The 21,521-nt window shown below is 40.0% G+C and overlaps 3 protein-coding genes across 6 annotated transcripts in view; 2 read left to right on the top strand and 1 right to left on the bottom strand.

Moving 5' to 3' along the window:
- The first annotated feature begins 736 nt into the window (after positions 1–736).
- On the top strand, positions 737–10,469 carry gclm (glutamate-cysteine ligase, modifier subunit). The gene is made up of 7 exons (XM_039810441.1): positions 737–1,140; positions 4,031–4,093; positions 5,918–6,002; positions 6,414–6,470; positions 6,578–6,780; positions 7,789–7,903; positions 9,177–10,469. The coding sequence occupies exons 1-7, from the start codon at positions 1,003–1,005 to the stop codon at positions 9,344–9,346; spliced, it is 831 nt and encodes a 276-aa protein (XP_039666375.1). The 5' UTR covers positions 737–1,002; the 3' UTR covers positions 9,347–10,469.
- A 1,201-nt stretch (positions 10,470–11,670) lies between these two features.
- On the top strand, positions 11,671–18,052 carry dnttip2 (deoxynucleotidyltransferase, terminal, interacting protein 2). The gene is made up of 7 exons (XM_039811735.1): positions 11,671–11,802; positions 12,804–14,935; positions 16,079–16,217; positions 16,442–16,537; positions 16,773–16,937; positions 17,186–17,295; positions 17,645–18,052. Exons 1-7 carry the CDS (start codon positions 11,728–11,730, stop codon positions 17,739–17,741), a joined length of 2,814 nt encoding a protein of 937 aa, XP_039667669.1. The 5' UTR covers positions 11,671–11,727; the 3' UTR covers positions 17,742–18,052.
- A 127-nt stretch (positions 18,053–18,179) lies between these two features.
- The window catches only part of spata6 (spermatogenesis associated 6), a 32,708-nt gene continuing 29,366 nt past the window's right edge, over positions 18,180–21,521 (bottom strand). For all 4 annotated transcript variants that reach the window (XM_039811738.1, XM_039811736.1, XM_039811737.1 and 1 more), the window contains one exon: positions 18,180–18,340. In XM_039811738.1, coding sequence (XP_039667672.1) covers positions 18,241–18,340 — 100 coding nt within the window. In that variant the 3' untranslated portion in view covers positions 18,180–18,240. The remainder of the gene's footprint in view (positions 18,341–21,521) is intronic.

The raw sequence follows: 21,521 nt of genomic DNA, 5'->3' as shown, positions 1-21,521 counted from the left end.
TTTATTTGTATTTACAGTAGTGGTAATTATTGCTGTAAAATAATGTAATGGAGTACAAATTACAATATTGCTCCCTGAAATGTTATGGTGTAGAAGACAAGATCAGATAAGTCTTTATTTATCATCAGAGGGGAAATCCAGTTGCAGTAGCACAAGGACAGAAATAAGTACAGATTATAGAGAAAGTAAAAACTAAAATAAGAATAGAAGTAGATATAAATAGAAACTATACAACAGCAGCAGAATAAAGTGGTGTAGAAAGTAGCAGAAAATATAAATACTTAGTTATGGTGTAGTGTAATGTTATGGTGTAGAAGATAAGATCAGATAAGCCTTTATTTATGATCAGAGGGAAAATCCAGTTGTTACAGCAGCACAAGGACAGATAATAAAGAAAGTAAAAACTAAAAAAAGAATAGAAGTAGATACAAATAGAAACTAGCAGCAGAATAAAGTGGTGTAGAAAGTAGCAGAACATGTAAATACTTAGTGAAGGTGCTTCAAATTGTACATAAGTACAGCACTTGAGTATAAGTATTCAGTTGGTTATACAATGTTGACTGTTTGACATTGACTGTAAACAGTCTATGCTGTTATCCTTGCTTGAGGAAATAATTACAAACCCTACATCAACATCTAGCGGCCAGAAGTGGAACTGCATTCGATATAAAAATCCATTCCATAGCTTAGTTCCGCCTTATGCATGTAGCCATTAACATTACTCCATGATATCCTCACCAGGTTTTACGGGACAGTCACCGACACCTCCATGTGGGCGTGACCTGACCGACCGGCTTGCTTCCATAACAGCCACTAGCAACCACCAAACCATCGGGTCAGTCAACACTGAGTGCAAGTCATCCTGACTACATCATTTTATAGCAGTTGTGGGGGGCTGTACACTATTGTTAGAGTTACAGTAGCAGTTGGTGTCAGGGTGAACGCATACTTCGTCGTAGCAGACACCGATTAGCAACTTGTTAGCTCGCTACCGAGAACCACATGGATCCTCAAATCACCAACAGGAGCAGTGAGGCGAAGATGTTGTTGACCCACGCCAAGACTCTCAGGCTGCACACCGGAAATCTAGTCAACCGAAGTCGTCTGAAAAAGAAATGTCCGTGCTCTCCCAGCGAAGAGGTAAGATACCTAAAACCTGTCTAATTTAAACGGACTAACGTTAGTTGTGTTGTGTTGGTGTGACAGTTTAGCTTATTAGCTTAGCTAACCTTTTAAGTTAACGGTAACGATAGGCTACCTGGCTAAATATCTAACTAGCTAATGATAACTGTGTGTGTGTGTGTGTGTGTGTGTGTGTGTGTGTGTGTGTGTGTGTGTGTGTGTGTGTGTGTGTGTGTGTGTGTGTGATCGAAGATAAACTGTAACACCAAGCATCCACCTTTCAATTAAATTATATATTATATTATTATGTATATGTATTATATATAATAAATAGTGCTAAACACATACATATCTGTCACTTTATATACTGTCATATCCACCTATCTCAGATATAAGCAACCTGTTAACATTAAAAAACAAATTATTTATTTATTCCAGCCAGTGACCCTTTAGAATTGCCCTATTGTCTTACTTACTGTTTACAATCCTCATATAGCTGTTTGTTTACATGTGTGCGTATATGTATATATACAAATGTTTATGTTTACCTTTTTCAGCTTTGTTGTCCTTGTTTTTAGTGTATAGCCTAACTATTGCTTGGAGAGCAACAAAAAGCCAGAGTCAAAGTCCCTGCATGTGTTCACACTTACTTGGCCATAAAAGCTGATTTTATGTTTTCTGAGAAGTTTCAAATTGTACCTGTCAATGTCCATAGTTACAGAACAGTGTCTGAGATAAGTAGCTTAAAGGTTTGAGTCTAGTGTGTCTTTCTAATGTGATGAAAGCATGTCAAATAATTAACTTTATCATCCAGCCAAAGGTGTCTTGTTTTCAGACAGTAACTGGTGATGAATGATTGTTGTAGGCTGCTCACACAAAACTCACTGTAATAAGTGTAAGCCTGGAATAATAACACAGGTGACATACATTACCTTTAGGCAGGTGCTTCATGGAAACAGTGTTTGTTACAGGTACGTATCCCCGGGCCCCGACAGGAGCTGTGTCCCCTAACCGCGGGACCGCTCATGCATTCAGGGAAGGTGGAGTTTCATCGCTGTGCTTCGATTTCACCTCTTCCATGAAATATAGCACGTGAATTGTTTAATACATCGTTTTAGTACTGTGGATTTATCGACAGTGTTTTCCAAAGTGACACGAAAATCTTTTTACACATTGCCATGCACTTCAGCTAGATAGGCCGACCGATATCTATCTGACTCAAAATGTACATTACATGCAGGTTTATGAACAATATTTTTTTCCTATAATCCACTTTTCAATCTGTCCAGCCTCTTGGGGTGTGGTCTAGGGATAGCCCATCTTTGCTACTAACCTTTCCCTCCCTATCCTAATTTAATTTTGTTTAATATTGCTTTGCAATAAGTCGCTTGTTCACCTGTTTGCCATAGTGTGGTCTTCCTTTTTGTCGTAACTGTTAACTAGTTACAGTGGAGTAACACATTACATCAGACCAGTTTTTCAATTTACACCTCCCCCAAAATGCAAAATTTCTGTCCTGCCATTATGTGTTTTATTGAAAAGTTAATTTCCAACCCTGGATATAACACACGGGAAAGGAGCAAATCCTTATATTTAAGAAGATGTAACTATTGAAGGTTTGGCATTTTGCTTAGTAAATGACTCAGACAATTAATCAATTATCAGAATAGATGACAAATTAATTTTCTGTCGTGTGACTAATCCATTAATCGATTACTTGTTTTGGCACTGCATAGATGTTCACTGTAGTTATAGAAAGGTGTCGCTGTAATATCCTGAAAGTGTATGGTCAGACTTGTTACTTTTTCATGATTGCTTCAGATACATCCAGATCCATAGTTGATTTCACTTGTTATTATTGTGATAAAGGGCCAATGTCATAGTTGAACTATTAATGCAGAAAATATGACTTGAGCTTGACTGAGTTATCAGAGGACAGGTTTTTGGATTATCACATATTTATCTTTATGGCATATAGTGCATCATATACTGGCCTATATGTGGCTGACATACCACGAAAAACAAAAAATATAAAGAGTACATAATACATATATGTGCTTTCAAAGGAGATTTAGACAACTTGTTGTTTCATCCCTCCTTTCCTCTCTTTCAAGAGTCTGCAGTAATGTATATATGTCATAGGAGTTACCATGCTTGTGTTATGTAAAAAGCAACATTCAATTGCTATTATGACTTAGAGTCAATAGAGACCATTTTTCAGTTCCAATATATCTGACTTGGCACTAAATAATGCTGACCAACATGGATGCCTCACATTGTCCAAAGTCGGTTGTTCAAGCTAATTTAATTGATATAATGCTATATTGTCAAATCACCCTATTTTTAACCTTCACACATCCAACTCTGCAATCGTGGGACTGTCTTGCTGCAGCAGAGCTGAGGTTTGTTTGTTAGCCTCATGTAGTGTAGTCTCTACCAGGTCTGTTTACCAGCTATGTTCCCAGTCTGTCTCCCTTTGTCTGTGTTTGGCCCAACATCTCCAGCTTTTAGTTTGTTTGACATTTTCTGCTGGCTTTAGCACTCGCACGAACGTTTCTCACACATCTATACACTTCTTACACCGCTGATGCAGCTGGCCTCCTCGCCCCATGCTTCTCCTTTTGTAAAAATTAGGTTTTAAGATTCATCAGCACTTAAAGTTGACATGTCCCTCCTGTCATTGTCCCACACTTGAGTCAGTTTGGGACATTATAAAATTTGTCCAACTGATTTCATTGTTTATAACACACAGTTGGCGGAGCAGCATGTCACAGCTGTCCAGATGTTGGTGTGGGGTCTGTTGAGGATAAAAAGCTGTTAATCTTCAGCCAAATTGTAGGGATCCTTCCTGAAAATATCTTGTTTCACAAATGTTAATTTGACATTGTTTTTCTGTTTGATATTTCAGCTTCAAGATTGCATTCAAGACACACTGAGTGATTGGCTTTCTGCAACAAAACCGCCATCCAAGGTGGGAAAACATTTAACAGTTGTATTCATGTTTTCATGTTGTGCTATTGGGTTCTCAATGTGAGAGTATAGTCTACTAAACCAGTTTTGCATGTGTTTTTCATTGTCACTGAGAAATGAGAAATAGTATTTGCATTGACAGTCCGTTATGGACAGACCAGCAGTATGAGAAGGAGTTGCACAATAATGTGCTACTACACTGTCGGGCAGTAGGGTTCCAGTGTTTGGGAAAGAAAAATAGCTGTAGTGATGGACATCAAAGGATGCCTCTAGGCTTACTGAAAAGAAGCTGTCATGATGAATGTTCATGCAGTGCTGGCTGCCAAAGGCGCCATTCCAAATGTGCGTCTGTCTGTAGGGGTGGAGGGTAGGGGCACACAAACTTTGCTCTGGGGGTTTTGTTCATTAACTGTGATAGGATTTCTAGAAAGCAGTAGTCATTGGATAATCTGTTTTGTCAAAATAACGTGTTCTGAAAAGAAAAGGCTGCAGGATCCAACGTAGTGAACCACCATTCCTGCTGAACATACCCCTCCTCTGGCTGTTTTGCTAGGCTCAGCTAATCTGCTTCGGCTTTTATTACCACGCCCACTGGACTCAAATGGGAATGGTGGAGGTTTGAAAGAGTTGAACCAAGGGGTCTTAAATACTTGCAAATACAAAGCAAAATAAGCCCTGCAGGGAAATGGCAAGAATGGGATGTTTCAGTCATGGGGCCCTGATTTCTGTTCAGGAAAAACACAGAAGCTTTGTAATGCTGTGTAACGGTTCACATGCTAACCATCAGTTAATGCACTTTAGAGTCACTTTTACGTTAAAGTTACGACAGCTATCTTAGCAGGTTGGACCAAGTAACATTTCCCACTTGGCACAAGTCTGACATGAATGCTGTCCGATAAACGTAAAGTCTTCAGCAGCACAATGTTATGGACAAAGCAAAGAAATGCACAACATGTTTATCTACTGTAATGCATGTATCACTTATTATCAAGTCTTATGTACAAAGAAAATGAAATCAGTGTGTTAAACACTGAATAAGACCATTTTGAGGAGATCCCTGTCTTGACAGATCAGTCTATTTTTCCTCTCATCGTGCAGGGAAAAAGATTTTATAAAAAAAAGAGACATAATAATAACCTCATACAACCAAAACAATCAGACAAGCACTTCCTCTCTATATTTTGTTTTCTTCTTGCCTGAATAAAATTGTGAATATCCATCAAAACACTTTATATACAGCATGTGGGCAAATTAAAGTCTTATCATTGAATGCTTGGGCATTGCGGAGCACAAAAAATTGGCTTGAGAATACTCAAATGATGAAATTGATGTGGAATCACTCTGAGCAGAGGGGCCAGTGTCCTTCGTGCTCATGATGGTTATTAAAGGTAACCTGTGGAGATTTTGACCTAGCAGTGCTATCGTCCCATTTGAGTGGGTACTGTTTTGTTACATGTTCCTGTAAATGCTGCCACACTATTCCACTGATCAACAGGTGGTGGTAATGTGCCAAGATATGCAGCAATGGCTGGAAAATGCAGGAAAGAACACACTTCTCCCTTCATATTAGAACTTTTTAACCTTTAACTCTTAGCTAATTTCAGCGGTGCCATCACTCCCTCTTGCTCATCAGATGCCAAATATTGTGCAAGCATTGTGGCTTTCTCTGTAAAGTTCCTGCCTGTCTTGTCAATTGTGAAATAACCTAAATAATAGCTGTCATATTTAGAGGTGGATGAAGCCAGCACTGTTACTATTTTTAATGTCTAAAAAGGGCAAAACACGTCACACAGTTTTTGAAATAAGTGCTTGCCTTGTTATGTAGGACTTCCTGGACACACTGGACTGCTCCATTCCCCAGGCAACAGATGCTATTACGCCTGAAGAGAGGGAGGAACTGAGGGTTACAGGTTAGTCAACCTTAGTGTCTATCATGGGTGATACCCAGGGTTAACGCAGAAAATGTAAATGTATTTTCCAATTCCCTGCTTCAATCTGATTTCTTTCTAATAACCTTTTTAATGTAGCGATTTACAGTACATTTAACAAGGGTGGCTGTACATACAAAAGCTGTTAAAAAGTGTGTCACTCACAGATTCCAGTCAAACATTTCTTTGCCTCATCTATGTTAAGGACAACTGATCAATTAATTTTTAAAGAAAATCAATGATATGATGGCTGACCCAATAAATGACAAATGAAAAATAAATTAATTAGGAAATAGTTAAACAAGTAATAAATAGTAGTAATTAAGTAATAAATACCTATGAACAACTGCAGTATGTGGGGGATTACATGTTTATGGCTGCTTGTTTTTGCAGTCAAGCTATTCCTGTGCGAGTCGGTTCAATCCTCTATCAGAGATGCCGTGGAGATGGGTGAGCTTTAAATCTCTTCAGCTAAATTTTCAATGTGCCTTAAAAATGACACACAATTGATATGAAACTAACTCTACTTGTGATACTGCCTATTCTCTCATCCCTAGTCTGCCAGACGCTGGCAGTGTCCCAGCTTGACTCTGTTATCATAGCGCCACCTTGGCCGCTGGAGGGTGACAGCCAAAGTTTGGCTCACCTACAGCCAGCTTGGGAGGAGCTGGAGTCTCTGGTCAGGAGCCAGCAGATTGCTGCCATTGGCACCTCTGACCTGGACAAAGATCTGCTGGAACAGCTCTACAACTGGGCTCAGGTGAGTGGGAATCTTGTATGTGTATGTGAACCCTAATTTTTGTCATCTTTAATACTGGGCAGACACTATGTGTTTTTATTAATTGTGTATGTTGCTTTAACTCATACTACACATTTTATTCAACCATGAAGCTTAATCTTATGAAGCTTTCAGGCTTTCTTTCTATTTGTGCCAAAAAATTAATTTGAAGCTTCAGGGTTTCAAACACAGCAAAAACAGTGACATCTGGTGGCTTGTAAAACACACCGCAGCCCTTTAAAGCTATAGTGTGTAGTTTCTGTCTCCCCCATGAGGAATTCTAAGTAATGACAATAAAACTGTCAGCGCGTCCACATGATACAAGCCTTCCATGGGCGCCCACCGCCCTTCCCCCTCCTCCATGCAGTTGCTAGTAGCCAGGGAGGACATGGAGGATTAAGAAAACATGATGGACTCTTCAGAAGAGGTAAATATCTTCACTCGAGTTTCTGCGCGGGAAAGTCACCGGACGCCACAATCTTCTGAACATAGCCATACTGAGAAATACAGAGAGAGTTGTGTGGAGCTGATAGTCTTAATTAGCTTTGTAACTACTCATTAGGCAATGGCTTGAATGTAACGGACGTTCATTAATATCAAAAGTCGGGCATAATACGTTAAGTGTGTGCCTGGCTTCAGAAGGCAACACGTCAGGTTTACAGATAAAAAAATTGCAAGCAGGAATGTGTTTTTCTATTTAGAGTAGGGGTGCACGATTCAGAAAATGTCACGATTCGATTCAATATCGATTTTTAGGCTCAAGATTCGATTCAAAATCGATTCACAGTATGTAAATATAGTTACTTTTCCCATGTGATTGCAGTAGACATACAATAAATGTTTGTTTTTTTCAATTGTATGAATCGATCTTGAATCGCGATTTGAATGTGAATCGATTTTTTTGCACACCCCTAATTATGAGCTGTGTGCAGTTTCCTATGTTGAACCAAATAAAGCCAGTCATTGATTATGTCCCCTATCTTGTACCAGGTGAAGCCCAGCAGTAACCAGGTCAACCTGGCCTCCTGCTGTGTGATGCCTCCTGACCTGACAGCCTTCGCTAAGGAGTTTGACATCCAGCTGCTCACACACAACGATCCCAAAGGTGAAATTCAATTCTTTATTTTCTTCTGTCAGTCAGATGGGTTATAGAGAAGTGTCAGGTGTCCCAAACCAAGTGTTCTCAGTCCTTAGTCAAACATTAAAGGATGTAGGTCTTGTTATATTATTTTTCGTATTGTTAACAAATGCCATGAAAAGACCAAAACCAACAATGAATTGATCCCACTAACAAGTATTGTTTGTGTAGAAAAAGCCTGATATATCCTATTCCTCTGTGCCAAAGGTGTCTGTTGTCATAAAATATCAATGAGCCACTGCACTGCTGGGTGACATGTTTCTTCATTTTCGTGAACATGGACAATGTTCAACAGCCGGATCCTGTTTGCTAAAAACAGCAGTGCCCAGGTGTTTTGGAAAATGACAGCCTCATTTTCTTTTTTCATATAAAACTATATATTTATGATGTTTTTAAAGATTGATGTCTTTAGTAGAAAACATTGGTCTTGGACCTAAGAGCCACGGAGAAGTTAGAAGAGTGTTGTGAAACAGACTGACCCATTGTTGATTTGGTCTTTTTATGTGATTTATTGACAATAAAATAATTATAGAAAAATGCCAGCCTTATTCTTAAAGGTCCCATGACATGGTTCTCTTTGGATGCTTTTATATAGACCTTAGTGGTCCCCTAATACTGTATCTGAAGTCTCTTTCCTGAAATTCAGCCTTGGTGCAGAATTACAGACACTAGAGCCAGTCCCACAATGAGCTTTCCTTAGTATGTGCCATTTCTGTGTCTGTATCTATTGAGGAGGAGAGAGGGGGGGCAAGGTGGAGGGTGGGGGTTTGGCCTTGACCAACTGCCACTTTACTCGTTTGAAAGCCATGATGTCTCTCTCTCATGGGCGGGCCAAATTCTCTGGGCGGGCAAAGCAGAGAAAGGGGAGGTAACCTTGCTCCTTATGACCTCATAAGGAGAAGATTCCAGATCGGCCCATCTGAGCTTTCATTTTCTCAAAGACAGAGCAGGATACCCAGGGCTCGATTTACACCTATCGCTATTTCTAGCCACTGGGGGACCATAGGCAGGCTGGGGGAACGCATATTAATGTTAAAAAAACTCATAAAGTGAAATTGTCATGCCATGGGACCTTTTTTTAAAGCTTTTTCTTTATAAATCAATTAACGCATTGTAGCTGGTGTCAACCTTAGTATCGTTAAATCTGATATTGAAGTTGTTTGCACAGTGTAAGCTGCACAGTTCACTCATACCTGTGAAAGTTTAAAACCGGTCCTCTCTTGGCATCATGCTTCCTCAGAGCTGATGTCTGCAGCCACATTCCAGGAGGCGGTGCAGGAAGGAACGCAGGACCTGAGCATTGCTGACTGGAGGCTGGAGTGGGTCCTGCGTTACTCCATAATTGTTAAGAGCAGGGGCATTATCAAGGCTAAGGGCTACCTGGTCAGTGCAAGGAAGGCAATCCCCTAACACACCCTGCTAGTGAAGAAGATGCATGGATGAAGCCATTTTCCTCCTTTTGATTGACATACATACAACCTGCAAAGTAACAGCTCTGAATAATGGATGCTGCCATCAACCATGAGTCTTGAAGTCATTGTTTTATCCCACAGATAATCCTGATCATGTATGATTTTATTCAGTTTAACTGATGCATCTACTCATAACCCTCGTCTCAGTGAGAGAAAATCGAAAATGAACATGCAAGATCAACTCCAGAGTCCGTTTTGAGAACATACTGTGAAAGTGAGAGTTTCACAGACGACCAGTACATTGACAGATCAGCCATTACACAGTAGAGGCTGCTTTAATGCTGGAAAGTGTTGCTAAACTTTGATCCAAGGTGAGGGTTTCTCAACCTTGTTCTGACTTAAAGTGCCTCATCTTTTTCGTTTTCTGTTTTCTGCGTTGTCGGTGTGAATCAAGCTTTAAATTGATCAGTCTGAATAAAAGATTACAAGTAGGTAAAGCAAGAGATAGAGATTTGTTTTTTTAGTACAGAATGATTCCAAACATTTTGAAAGGGTAAATGGGGGGAAAAAAGTGATTTTATTCATGCATTGAATTTTTCCTGCTGTATATAACATCGTTTGCATTCCTCAATTTTGAAAAATGATGCGCTAATCCAAATCAAACTACATAAGAGATGTTTATTTTATGATGCTGATTGACTTTAACTGCTAAAGCAGGCAACTATGTGAGTATATATAACTTTATTTTATCATGCTTTTTTTTTTTTCTAACCATGTCACTGTGTTTGATGATGCATTGAAATGTTTACCCACTCTGTGCTCATGAGATTAACTTGAGGATTGAGAGTACAGCAGTATTTTGAGATTGACATGCATAGCAGGCTTATGTCCTCTATATGCATTGTTACAGCACTGGAAACTCGGCGTCAATGAGATGTTAAAATTAGTTAACTCTTAGGAAGTTTTTATTTAAGAATCATGGTTGTTTTTCCAGACAGGATCCATTTAATCTCATGAAGGCGAGTTATCTGTTGTACTGTAAACATATTTAATGTTGTCATTTATCTGTATATCATGAATTGGCTTTATTAAAATTATAAAACAGATGTTTGTTCGGTCAACACTGGTGTAAGATATTTTAAAAATGGGATAAACCTGGGCTAGTGTGATTGTTTGATATTGCATTCAAGATTTGGTGATGCAAATAAATAGAAAAAATGGTTATTGTATGAGCTAAATTAATTAAAAAAAAGTACTTCGCTCTATTTCCCTTTTCATATGTTTATTGTATGCACCAATCACACCAAGGCAAATTCCATGCAAGTGAAAGCTTACTTTGGCAATAAATCTGATTCTGAAGAGCATCTCCAACTTTGTTAAACTGTTTCACACTCTTTCCCGCTGACTTTTGAATCAGCTTGTCAGGCTTGGATTTAGTTATAATGGAAAGACAAAAACTTGAATAATTTCCTCTGGCAGAATGTGTGATGCCCTAGTTTGAGCCTAAATTTTAAGTGATTAAAATAGGCTTGTGTAGTGCTTAGGGATGGGTATCGTTAGGATTGTATCAATACTACTACTCTTATCGATACTCCGTATTGGTTTGGTTCTTTATTGATACTCTTTTCAGTTCTTTTTTTTATTACTGAATAATTGCTTTAAAAAAAAAATATTTAAAAAATAATACATTTAAGAAATGGATTAGAAATAATATTGTAAATATTTCTAGAATGAAACGGTAATAACAGCAAAGTCACTATATAAACTCAATATCTCACTGGAAATGAATCTAAAATGTTAATAAAATAAATAATATTCCAGACATCAAAATACTGAGTGAAGTTTAGAAAAAATGAAGAACACAGACATCCGTACCAGTCCTTCCTCCTGTCCTCTGTCCTCCCTCTAGTGAGGTGAACACATCCTGCAGGTACCGCTGGTATACTACATATAGCTTTTTTATTAGCGTTTAAATAAGCTCCACCTCAAGCAACTACACCATTATTAGGTTACTTGCACATTAACTGATCATTAATAATCTAAAAAAATTAGTAGGCTAATATAATTTCCCCTTGCAGGATCAATAATGTCTAATCTTAATAGTAGTCTGTCCAACACTCACATATTGGAACACTTTTAGTTTTTATAGTAAAGTGAACATTGCTAATAATTCGTTAATTTTCTTAAGAAACATTTTCAATGCAGTACTTTTAATACATTGTTTTACTTTTACTATGAACATTTCTCTCGCCACCACGATTTGAAGTTGGGTCACAGCTCTGCGATCGTCCGCTCAGCCTATATCTATTTCCGTGTGTCGATTAGTCGGGTCTGGCCCTAGCTTTCACACCGGAAGTGAGAGAGAAGCTAGCATGCAAGATGGTGGCCACCAGGAGAGGAGTACGCGTGTACTCCCCAACTAAAACAAACTCGGACCAGCCCTCTGATGTCCCGGTATGTTTAAAAGAGAGATGTTCTTTAAACCTGTAAATATTCAGAGGCCATGTAAAGGTGTAGTCCGAGGTGAAGGAAGCCCGTCTCGTGTCAGTTAGCTGGTGTGTTTGTGTGCAGCTGCTCAAAGCTCACGTGGACACCATCTTTACTTAAAGAGTTTGTAAACGTTTCGATGTTGTGACACAAGTAGAGAAAACAGGATCTAATGAAATGCACAAGACGATGCCGTAAACACGATGCTTTCACTACCAGTTTACTTAAGTCGTGTTTGGGCAGAGTTCAGCGAGTGGGTCGACCAACAGTGCAGCTTTGAATGCTATTGAATTAAAGATTACTTTAAGATACTGAATTCATCAAACATGTGTTCAGTGCCTCACGATTGGACCACAGTTAGGTCTTTTATCCGGCATACATCACAAACCACAGACCAGTTGTACAGAATGCAGCAGTTACCAATGTCTTTAACAGTGAGAGAAATGACTCCCCTTTAATATCCTTACATTCTCAGAGGGAGTTATACATAAATTTACGATCCTACTCATTACTGATGGAGCACTTAATAATTTTGCTCAGATTAGGCATCGTCAGCAAATGTGTTGGAAAGCAGAACTAACAATGAATTGATCCTACTAACAAGTATTGTCTGTGTAACCAAAGCCGGTATATTGTTCTGTGCCATAGAGCTTCACTACAGTCCATAAACTAAACACATCAGTGACTATCACCTTTGCACAGGGTAACATTTCACTTCATCACTATGAACCGTGGCTTTAGTCTATTTGAATCAATTCCATGCTCACTAGAGCATCAAATGTGTATTAACTCGCAGCTGAAAATTGTTTGCATCAAATAGAAAACTCGCTTCCGTTTGAAGAAAAAATACAGTGCCGTGCTGTTTTGGGGGGGTTGACAATAAAAAAAAACTTAAGAATGTCATCTACCTTATCCTTTGGGATCAGGTTTGCAGCTGTACTAATAACTGTCTTATTTTTGCCACACAGGCCACTCCTTCCACTGGTCGAAGAACTAGGAGTACTGCTAAACGAGTGGAGAGCCCTACCCAGCATGCCCAGGAGGAGACCAGCAGCCAGCTTGAAAAAAGCGAGGGAGGACCCCAGGCATCTCCACCTACCTCTGCACTGAAAAGATGCACCAGAGCTTCCAGACTCCACAGTCCAGAGCAGCCGTGCACACCTGTGGGCTCCACCCACGAAGCGGACGTGTCAGATGTGGAGTCCTGCTGCTCTGTGGTCGACATCGCACTACCAATGACCCGCACCCGTGGGAGGAGGGGTCAGCCCCGCACAGTAAGTCCGGAAGATGAGGACATATCTGAGGTGGAATCGTGCTCTTCTGCAGTATCTGCATCGAAAGCTAGCCAAAGTAGCCGCCGGAGCACAAGGAGGAAGGTGATTCCTAAAAGCCTTGACCCATCTCATGTTGAGGCGAGGGATGTCAAGCTCGACTTGGTACTGGAGACCGAGTCCTGCAGCTCTGTGGCCTCTGATTCCCAGAGGGTCACCAGAAGTCAGAGAAAAACTACTCGCACCAGATCATCTGCCAAACAACAAACTGAGGACTCAGAGCTTTCAGATGCTGACAGCATCGCAGGAGCTGAAGTTTCTAAGTCCACCGCACGCAGAGCTACCAGATCCAAAAGGCAAACCTGTCCCATTCCCATCTACCTAGGCGAAGGCTCAGAAAGCTCTCAGTCCCCTGCCCCCAGAGCTCGAAGGAGCTGTGCAGCTACAGGGAAGGCAGCAGCTACTGCGGATGTCAGCGAGCCCCAGTCTTGTGAGTCTGAAGGCCATGAGTCCGGGCCCACTTACAGTCCCATCCACGTGATTCGTAGACGGGGAAAGATCCAATCCACAAGTCCTAAAGCCGTAGACTCTGACTCGAATCTGGCCGACGTGCAGTCTCCGATGGGCAGCCCCTACTCCACACAGAGCAGAGGGACTCCCTGCAGCAGCCGCACAGGCTCAGGGAGCAGCAGTCGAGGTGCTTGGACCACCAGGAGCTCAGTCAAGGCCTGTAGTATTGTTCTTGAAAAAGCTAGGGAGCCAGCTGAAGAGGACGCTTCTTTAAATGATTCTCAACTAGAAAGTACAGTGATCTTTGAGGATGCAGACTCCACACTGTTAGAGGAAGATGTGAACCAAACATTGGAAGAAAAAGAGAAACAAGGTGTGAATAGTACTGATCTCCCATCAAAAGAAGCCGATACAAAGAGCGTGGAAAAGAAAGTAATTGTCATTTCAGAGGAAGACTCCACCCATGGGTCTCCCCTGGTATCAGACAGTCCTGGTTGTGCTGAGGAAGCTGTTAGTAAACCTGCAGTTACGCTCAGACGCCAGCAGGAGGAGACGTGTGCTAAGAACAAGGACGGGAACATCTCAGAGATGGAAATGATACAGGAAGCAATCGCACCATCAGAGGCGTTACAGCCTGGCCAATCAGTTACAGTAACATTATGTGAGAGTGCTTCTGAAATCCCAAAGAAGACTGAAGAGAAGGATGAAGCTATGGAAGTAGCTGATGTGGACACCCACTCATCACAGGGAGCTGAGGCTGTGGATGAGGATGCTGTTGTGGAAACCAGGCCCAGTGAGCAGGAGAAAATGGAAGTCAGCACATTGCTTAGAGACGCTCAGCAGGTGGCGGACTCCAGTGAGGTCCGAGTTGAGTCCATTCAGGTGGCATCCAGCCAGCAGCACAATGTCACAGTGGATACTGACCCAGAACAGCAATCTAAAGACGTCATTGTGGAGAATGCAAAAATAATCACCCTGCTGGAGAGCAGCGAGGATGAAGATGCTGAAGAGGAGGAGAGGGATGTTTCTGAAGAGGAGGATTTGGGTTACCAGGCAGAGGAGAGAGCAGGACCTACCCAGAAGTGTGAAGCGGCAGCTGCTACATCAGTTGATGGACTGTTTATGATTGACACACGGCCCGGACAGGAGGCTGATGAACAGTACTACAAGGAGAAGCCTACAGAGGAGGAGGAGGAGGAGGAGAAAGCCCCAAAGGAAGAGAGAGTTGGGCAGGAGGAGCAAGATGAGTTTGTGGATGAGGATGGGGAGGATGATGACGAAGATGCAGAAATCCTCTTCTCGAGTAGAAATCCTCAGTTGTAAGTATGTGATAGGTGACAGCCTCAGATTGGTACATAATAATTTACTGTTGTCAACAAATCCCATTAAAAGAATAGTTGGACATTTCGGGAAATACACGTATTTGCTTTCCTGCTGAGAGATGAGAAGATGAAGCTGCAGCTGATTAGCTTAGCTTAAGCATAAAGACTTGAAACGGAGGGGTCGGGAGGAGGACAGACAGCATGGCTCTGTCCAATGTGTTAACTGTTGAGCTTTAGAGATGCTGTTCTCCCCCTATTTCTTCATGCTGTGCTAAACTAACAGTCTCCTGGCTCCAGCTTCATATTTAGAAGACAGCTTAGAGAGAGTGGCATTGGCCTTCTCATCTGAGTCTTTGTAGGAAAGACAATAAGCATATTTTTTTCGAGTACTCATTTTTTTTTTAACTTGGTAATTTTACTTTTATTGAAGTACTTTTTATCACAAGTATCGTACTTTACTACATTTCAAGTCACATCTGTTACAATCTGCAGCTGCAGCAAAGAAGCTGCAGGAGGGCACAGCTCAATAGAGATGACACTCTGCACTCAGCTGACACTCCCGAAGAGATGCATGTTTAAATATTTCCATTCACCGGCAGAGGGTCAGCCGTCAGGGGTGGGAAGAGTGTGCGGAACGATGGTCACACCTTGGAATAGTACAGATGCACAACAATGAAATGGCCTACTTTTTATTTAACTACATTTGTACACAAATACTTGAGTAAAATTCTTTAAAGTAACTACTTTTACTAGAGTACAATATTCTAGTACTCTTTCCAACTCTGCTAAACTCATGCACCAGTGAAAGGAGTGGCCTGTTTAGCAGAAGTAAGTCAAAGTCTGTAATAAAGCTGATTCTACAGCAAAATGGATCCCAAAGGACAGGGCTGGTGTTATTCTATGTTTTCTTTCTTTTTTCAAATCCCCCGAAAAGACCAAAACCAACAATGTGTTAGTACATCTCTTAATACTCTTTCTGACTTTGGTCATTTCTTGGGCTTTGTCTATAATAGAAACTGTAGAATATTACCAGATGTTAACAGAGCACATAGTAAAGCCACACTCATCGTTGTTATTTATTATATATTATACCTGCAGAGATGAGAAATGAGGAATTTTCTCTGTGCCAATTTGTTTCAGGAAAGAGTTGTCCAGCCGTATTGACCCTGGCATCAGAGTGAAGGAGCTCGGGGGTTTATACATCAATTTTGATGGCAGCAAATCAAAACCTGTCTCTAGTTCGCTGCGAAAACTAAAGGAAAAGAAGATCCAAGATGAGGTGAATAAGTGTTTTTTTTTTCTTTCTTTTTGAAGGTGATCTGTGATGCAGAATGAATAATGAACTTTATAGTTATGCAAGGATGAGTAAATCCAATAACACCTGAGATGGTGTTATTCATGGTCTCTCTCCAGTTCTCCGTGACTTTGGCCTTTTATCTCGGGGTAGTGGGGTGTTGAGAGTTTGGTGCTTTGCAGTGTTGCAGTTTTTGTTGTTGTCCGCAGGTGATGAAGAAAAGTGTGATGGGACCAGACTTTGAAAAGAAGGACGCAGTCCCTCCGTACAGTGAATCTAAACAAGCCCAAAAGTTGAAAAACAGAGTAAGTTTTACAAAGTTATGCTTTGGTCTATAGCTTATCTGTGCTATGTGCTAAAGTTCTATCACTTGGATCATGAATCATTTGTGGAGTCAGTTATGATGACACATCCTGCCCCAAATAACAAAAACATTAACATGTAGTCCTCATAAAGACGGTACTTTTTTTTAATTCAAATTCTGTGCTTCAAAAGCTTCTACAATGCTTTTTAAATAATTGAAATCACTGTTTTTCCCAGACGGAGAGGGAGAAATCAACGGGAGATGGTTGGTTTAATATGAAAGCCCCCGAGATCACTCAGGAGCTGAAAGGAGACCTCAAAGTCCTGAAGATGAGAGGCTCCATGGATCCCAAGAGGTTCTACAAAAAGAACGACAGGGATGGCTTTCCCAAATATTTTCAGGTCTGTAGAAATCAGGAGTCCTCAAACACCCTCTGCAATAACAAGGCAATGTTTAAACTTGTTTTCTTAAGAATCATGGCCATGTTAATTTTCAAAATTGAACAGTTCCCTACAAGTTTGTAGATAACTATATCTTGCTGTGTCAAGCTCCAAATGTAGTCTGCAATACTCGGGCGAATTATGTTTATGGATTATCAACATCAAACTGTGTAGTGTATTTGAGTAACTTATGTGTGCATGTGATACAGGTTGGTACGGTGGTGGACAGCGCCGTTGACTTCTATCATTCCCGTGTTCCCAAGAAGAGCAGGAAGAGAACCATGGTGGAGGAGCTGCTATCTGACGCTGAGTTCAGACAGTAAGTTGGATAAAATGAAAACAAAGAAACACTTATTATACTCATTGTGGCTTTATTGTTATTATAGACTGATGGTTTGACCAAATATTGACGTGAGGTATTAGCGATGTACAGATAAATCTATACTGGGCACCATATTTCAAATCTATTTAATCACAATCTGCTATCAAAATACAGTATGTAACCATCATAAACTTATTTCTCATCAGGTTACAGAATCTGATGGGTCACGGAATACATTGCAACACCACAGCCCCATTTGCTAACGTGTGGGCACATTTTTAGGTGTTTGCTTGACAGTATATTGCCATTTCTGCAGACAAAATATACTTTCCTCTTGTCTTATCAGGAACAACAAAAAGAAGTACCAGCACATTGTGACGGAGAAAGCAGCACAAGGAGCTGGCAAGAGGAACAAGAAGAAGAATAAATTCCATAAGAAATGAATCGTGATGTGATGAAAACGGACTCTGGCTGGCTTTTCATAGTATTGTGTAATAACTGCAGGAGGTGGGTTGCTGTTGAATGATATTAAAAATAGTTTTGTACAGTTACCCAGAAAAATTGTGTACTTGCTTATATTTACAATTGAAACAAACTTTTTAATCAAATGGACCTGTATTAAACACTTTGCTGCACAGTAATCATAGTATTTCTAAATCTACATGCATAAACAAACATTGAAATATTTTCTTGTGACGACTGGCACAAATGTTTGTAAGGGTTCTCGTAAATTAAACTCATCACATCATGAAAACGTGGCTTGCAATATTTTTGTAAGTTTAACCAGGAAAAACACAATTGTGTGTAAGATTTTAAGATTAAGGTGTGTTTGTGTGCATCCATTCCTTTAAACTTTAAATGTAAAGTGATTATTTTAACTGTGAGTAGTCTGTATTGTAACCTGTTATTGGTCACCTTGTGGACAGATCAGGAAGTTAAAGGTCAAAGGTCATTTGGTGGTCCCCAGGTGGTTTTGTGTGTCTGCAGAATTCTCTGGACTCGGCTGTGGATCTGCTCGCAGTAGGATGGACTGGTCTGGAGCCTGAAGAACAAAAAAAACACCAATAAAAGCCCATAAATTATACTACTTGGCTACTGCGTCATACCCCTAAAACCTGTCTATCAGGTTAGCAATGAAAACATGTAGAAAGTAGCACTTTCTGAGTCTTTGACAACCCCTATAGTATGTCACAAACCAATCACAAAAAAGTCACAGTACAGTATTTCATAAAAACTTTATAGTGTGTCAGTGTGTCAAAGTAGTATGTCATAAAAATGTCAGTGTAGTATGTTGAAATAAATGTAAAAAACATTGTACAGTATTTCATAAAAATGTCAATATATAGTATGTTGAAAAAATATCCAAAAAAAGTATAATAGGCCATGAATTTGTTTAAAAAGTCATAGTTTAGTGTATCAAAAATGTATAGCAGTGTTTCCACTATGTTGATATGACTGTGGCGGCCCCCACGGCAACATTTCTGCCCCCCACGGTATCAGAAATAGGGCACGCGAGTCACTCAGCAGAAAAAGGGAGAATGAGAAAAAGAGACGCTGTCCGGATGATAAGCCAGTTGAGATGGTGTGTGTTCGTTCTTAAGAACGGTAAGTCGTATAACTTATGTTGTTAGTTCATTTAAGCCTGGTCTTGCAAATTTAAGTTAATTGGCGATTTTCGTTGTTTGTATTCTTCACCTGCTAGCTAAATTGCACGTAGCTGTTGATTCGATATAATAGTGATTGCTCAACGCCCTTGCTCACGTTTGTATTTTAGGTGCATTTTTTTACATGCTGAAGTAATTACACTGCATTAAGATAATGTAATTAATAGTGGGTTTATTGTTATTTGCTACAAAAAGCTTAGCCTATATGTCAAGATCAAAGTTGGCCTATATTGAGTTCAGTCACAACGTGACTGTTGTGTTGCAGCGAAGCGTCAGTTTCATCATAGTATAGTATGCCATAAAAATGTCAAAAAAGTAATAGTGTAGTATGTCGAAAAAATGTCAAAAAAAGTAATAGTATAGAAAAAATGTATAGTATGTCATAAAATTTCATAAAAAGCGTCATTGTATAGTATGTCATAAAAATCTCAAAAAAGTCGGCGTAGTATGTCAAAAATACCAAAAAAAGTCATCGTATAGTATGTCATAAAAATATCTAAAAAGTCATAGTATGTCAAAAAACATCAAAAAAGTCAGTATAGTATGCCATAAACATTTTACAGTTTTTCTCAATTGTTTACACACAAATACTGGTACTTGAGAAACAATGACCACAACATGTAACTCATGCACCAACCCCCTGAACCAATTCTGCTAAACTACAAGCACAAGGCAGAGCCAGAGCCAGAGGAGTGAGAGGACAAGGAAGGCCAAGGACCGTAATCTCTGATGAGATCCGAGCAACTTTGGTTGACCATGTGGTCAACCATGGTCTAACAATGAGGGAGGCTGGGCAAAGAGTACAGCCAAATTTGAGCAGGTACACTGTAGCATCCATCATCCGGACTTTCCGAAATGAGAATAGGTAAGAAATCTCCTCTCACTAGAAAATTGCAGTACTGCATATTAACAGAGTACTCAATGAGTACAGTATTGCATGTGGACTGTTCTGTAGGACTGTGAAAATAAAGTATGTTTCAAGTATTTGGGAAATGTATTCCTACTTTGTATTCCTACACAGTATTTACAGTATTTTACTATTTGTTTGGCAGAACTGAAAGATTACCAACACAAGGTGGTCAGGAACGTCTTCTGTCTCCTGAACAGGAAACTGAAATCATGAACATGGTCTTAGAAAATAACGCCATAACATTACGGCAAATACAAAAAAATAATAGAAAACAATGAGATATTTCAAAATATTGATAGGATAAGCTTATCAATGCTGCACCGTGTCTTGCACAGAAATAATCTGAGGATGATGCAGGTCTACAGGGTGCCATTTGAACGCAATTCAGAAAGAGTCAAAGAATTGTGCAAGTGAGTCGTATACAATCCCACAATTGATGCATACTCTCAACACTGTATAAATTATACATATTTCAATCATAATGATTGTGCTTCACAATAGTGACCACTCCATGTCTATTTCTGATATTGTCATGTGTTTCAGAGAGTCCTTGAGCTAGAGGTGGCTGCAGTGGAGCACCAGTTCATCTTCATTGATGAGGTTGGATACAACCTCACAAAAAGATGAAAGAGGGGAAGGAATATCATTGGCCAGCGTGCCATTGTTGAAGTCCCTGGCCAGTGCGGAGGGAACATCACAATGTGTGCAGCGATTACCCACCACGGCCTCATCCATCACCATGCTACCGTTGGCCCCTACAACACTGCCCATCTGATCACATTCCTCGACACCCTACACAACACACTCATTCCACCAGATCAGATAGATGGCCATCTACATGTACAGCTCAGGTACGTTGTCATTTAGGACAACGTAAGTTTCCACCGGGCTGCTCTGGTTCGTAACTGGTTTACTGCCCTCCCACGCTTTTTAGTTGTTTATCTCCCTCCATATTCTCCATTCCTCAATCCTATTGAGGAATTTTTTTCTGCCTGGAGATGGAAAGTGTATGATCGAAATCCACAAACACGTATACCCCTTCTCCAAGCTATGGAAGACGCATGTGGAGATATAGCAGTTGATGCTTTTCATGGCTGGATTCTCCATGCTAAGCAATATTTCCCCTGCTGCTTGGCTAGGGAAAACATTGTTTGTGATGTGGATGAGGTGCTGTGGACAGACCGAAACAGAAGAGAGGATGCAGCATAGATTTTTTTTTTTACTGTAACTGTATACAGTAAATTATTCTGTTGTTTTGTATGTAGACCACTGTATGTGTAACTTTGTGTTGGTGTTCTGAGTATAAAAACAATGTTTTCAAATATTTTGTAACAATCTTGTGTATGTATGTACTGTCTGTAGTAAGTGTAACACTGAACAAAAAAAAGGCCTTAGTCATTATGATGAATGGAGAAGAAGTGTTTTCCATTCATCATAGTGTTTTACATTGAGCACGAGTGTTCAACTGGTTCTTATAAATGTCTATTCATATGATGGTTTGTGTGTCATTTGAAAAGAAAATACCATTTTGAGAAGAAATAACATTGTTTTGAATGTAAAGTTTCATTTTGCAGAATTGAGGGGTTTTGCCCATTGTGTGTTTTTTGATTTGTGTGTAGAGTTCTGAGTATGAGGCATGCTTTCAGAAA

This window comes from Perca fluviatilis, chromosome 9, assembly GCF_010015445.1.
Source record: "Perca fluviatilis chromosome 9, GENO_Pfluv_1.0, whole genome shotgun sequence".
Taxonomy (NCBI): Eukaryota; Metazoa; Chordata; class Actinopteri; order Perciformes; family Percidae; genus Perca; species Perca fluviatilis.
Note: the sequence above shows the minus strand (reverse complement) of the source record. Positions and strands in the feature narration are given on the sequence as shown.

What these genes read in the sequence shown, in the direction of transcription:
- gclm (XM_039810441.1), top strand. Translation starts at nt 1,003, where the DNA reads ATGGATCCTCAAATCACCAACAGGAGCAGTGAGGCGAAGATGTTGTTG. An exon ending in GGAGGAACTGAGGGTTACAG is followed by an intron (nt 6,003 to 6,413) that starts GTTAGTCAACCT and finishes TTGTTTTTGCAG; the next exon opens with TCAAGCTATTCCTGTGCGAG. An exon ending in AGCTCTACAACTGGGCTCAG is followed by an intron (nt 6,781 to 7,788) that starts GTGAGTGGGAAT and finishes ATCTTGTACCAG; the next exon opens with GTGAAGCCCAGCAGTAACCA.
- dnttip2 (XM_039811735.1), top strand. Translation starts at nt 11,728, where the DNA reads ATGGTGGCCACCAGGAGAGGAGTACGCGTGTACTCCCCAACTAAAACA. An exon ending in ACCAGCCCTCTGATGTCCCG is followed by an intron (nt 11,803 to 12,803) that starts GTATGTTTAAAA and finishes TTTGCCACACAG; the next exon opens with GCCACTCCTTCCACTGGTCG. An exon ending in CCCAAAAGTTGAAAAACAGA is followed by an intron (nt 16,538 to 16,772) that starts GTAAGTTTTACA and finishes TGTTTTTCCCAG; the next exon opens with ACGGAGAGGGAGAAATCAAC.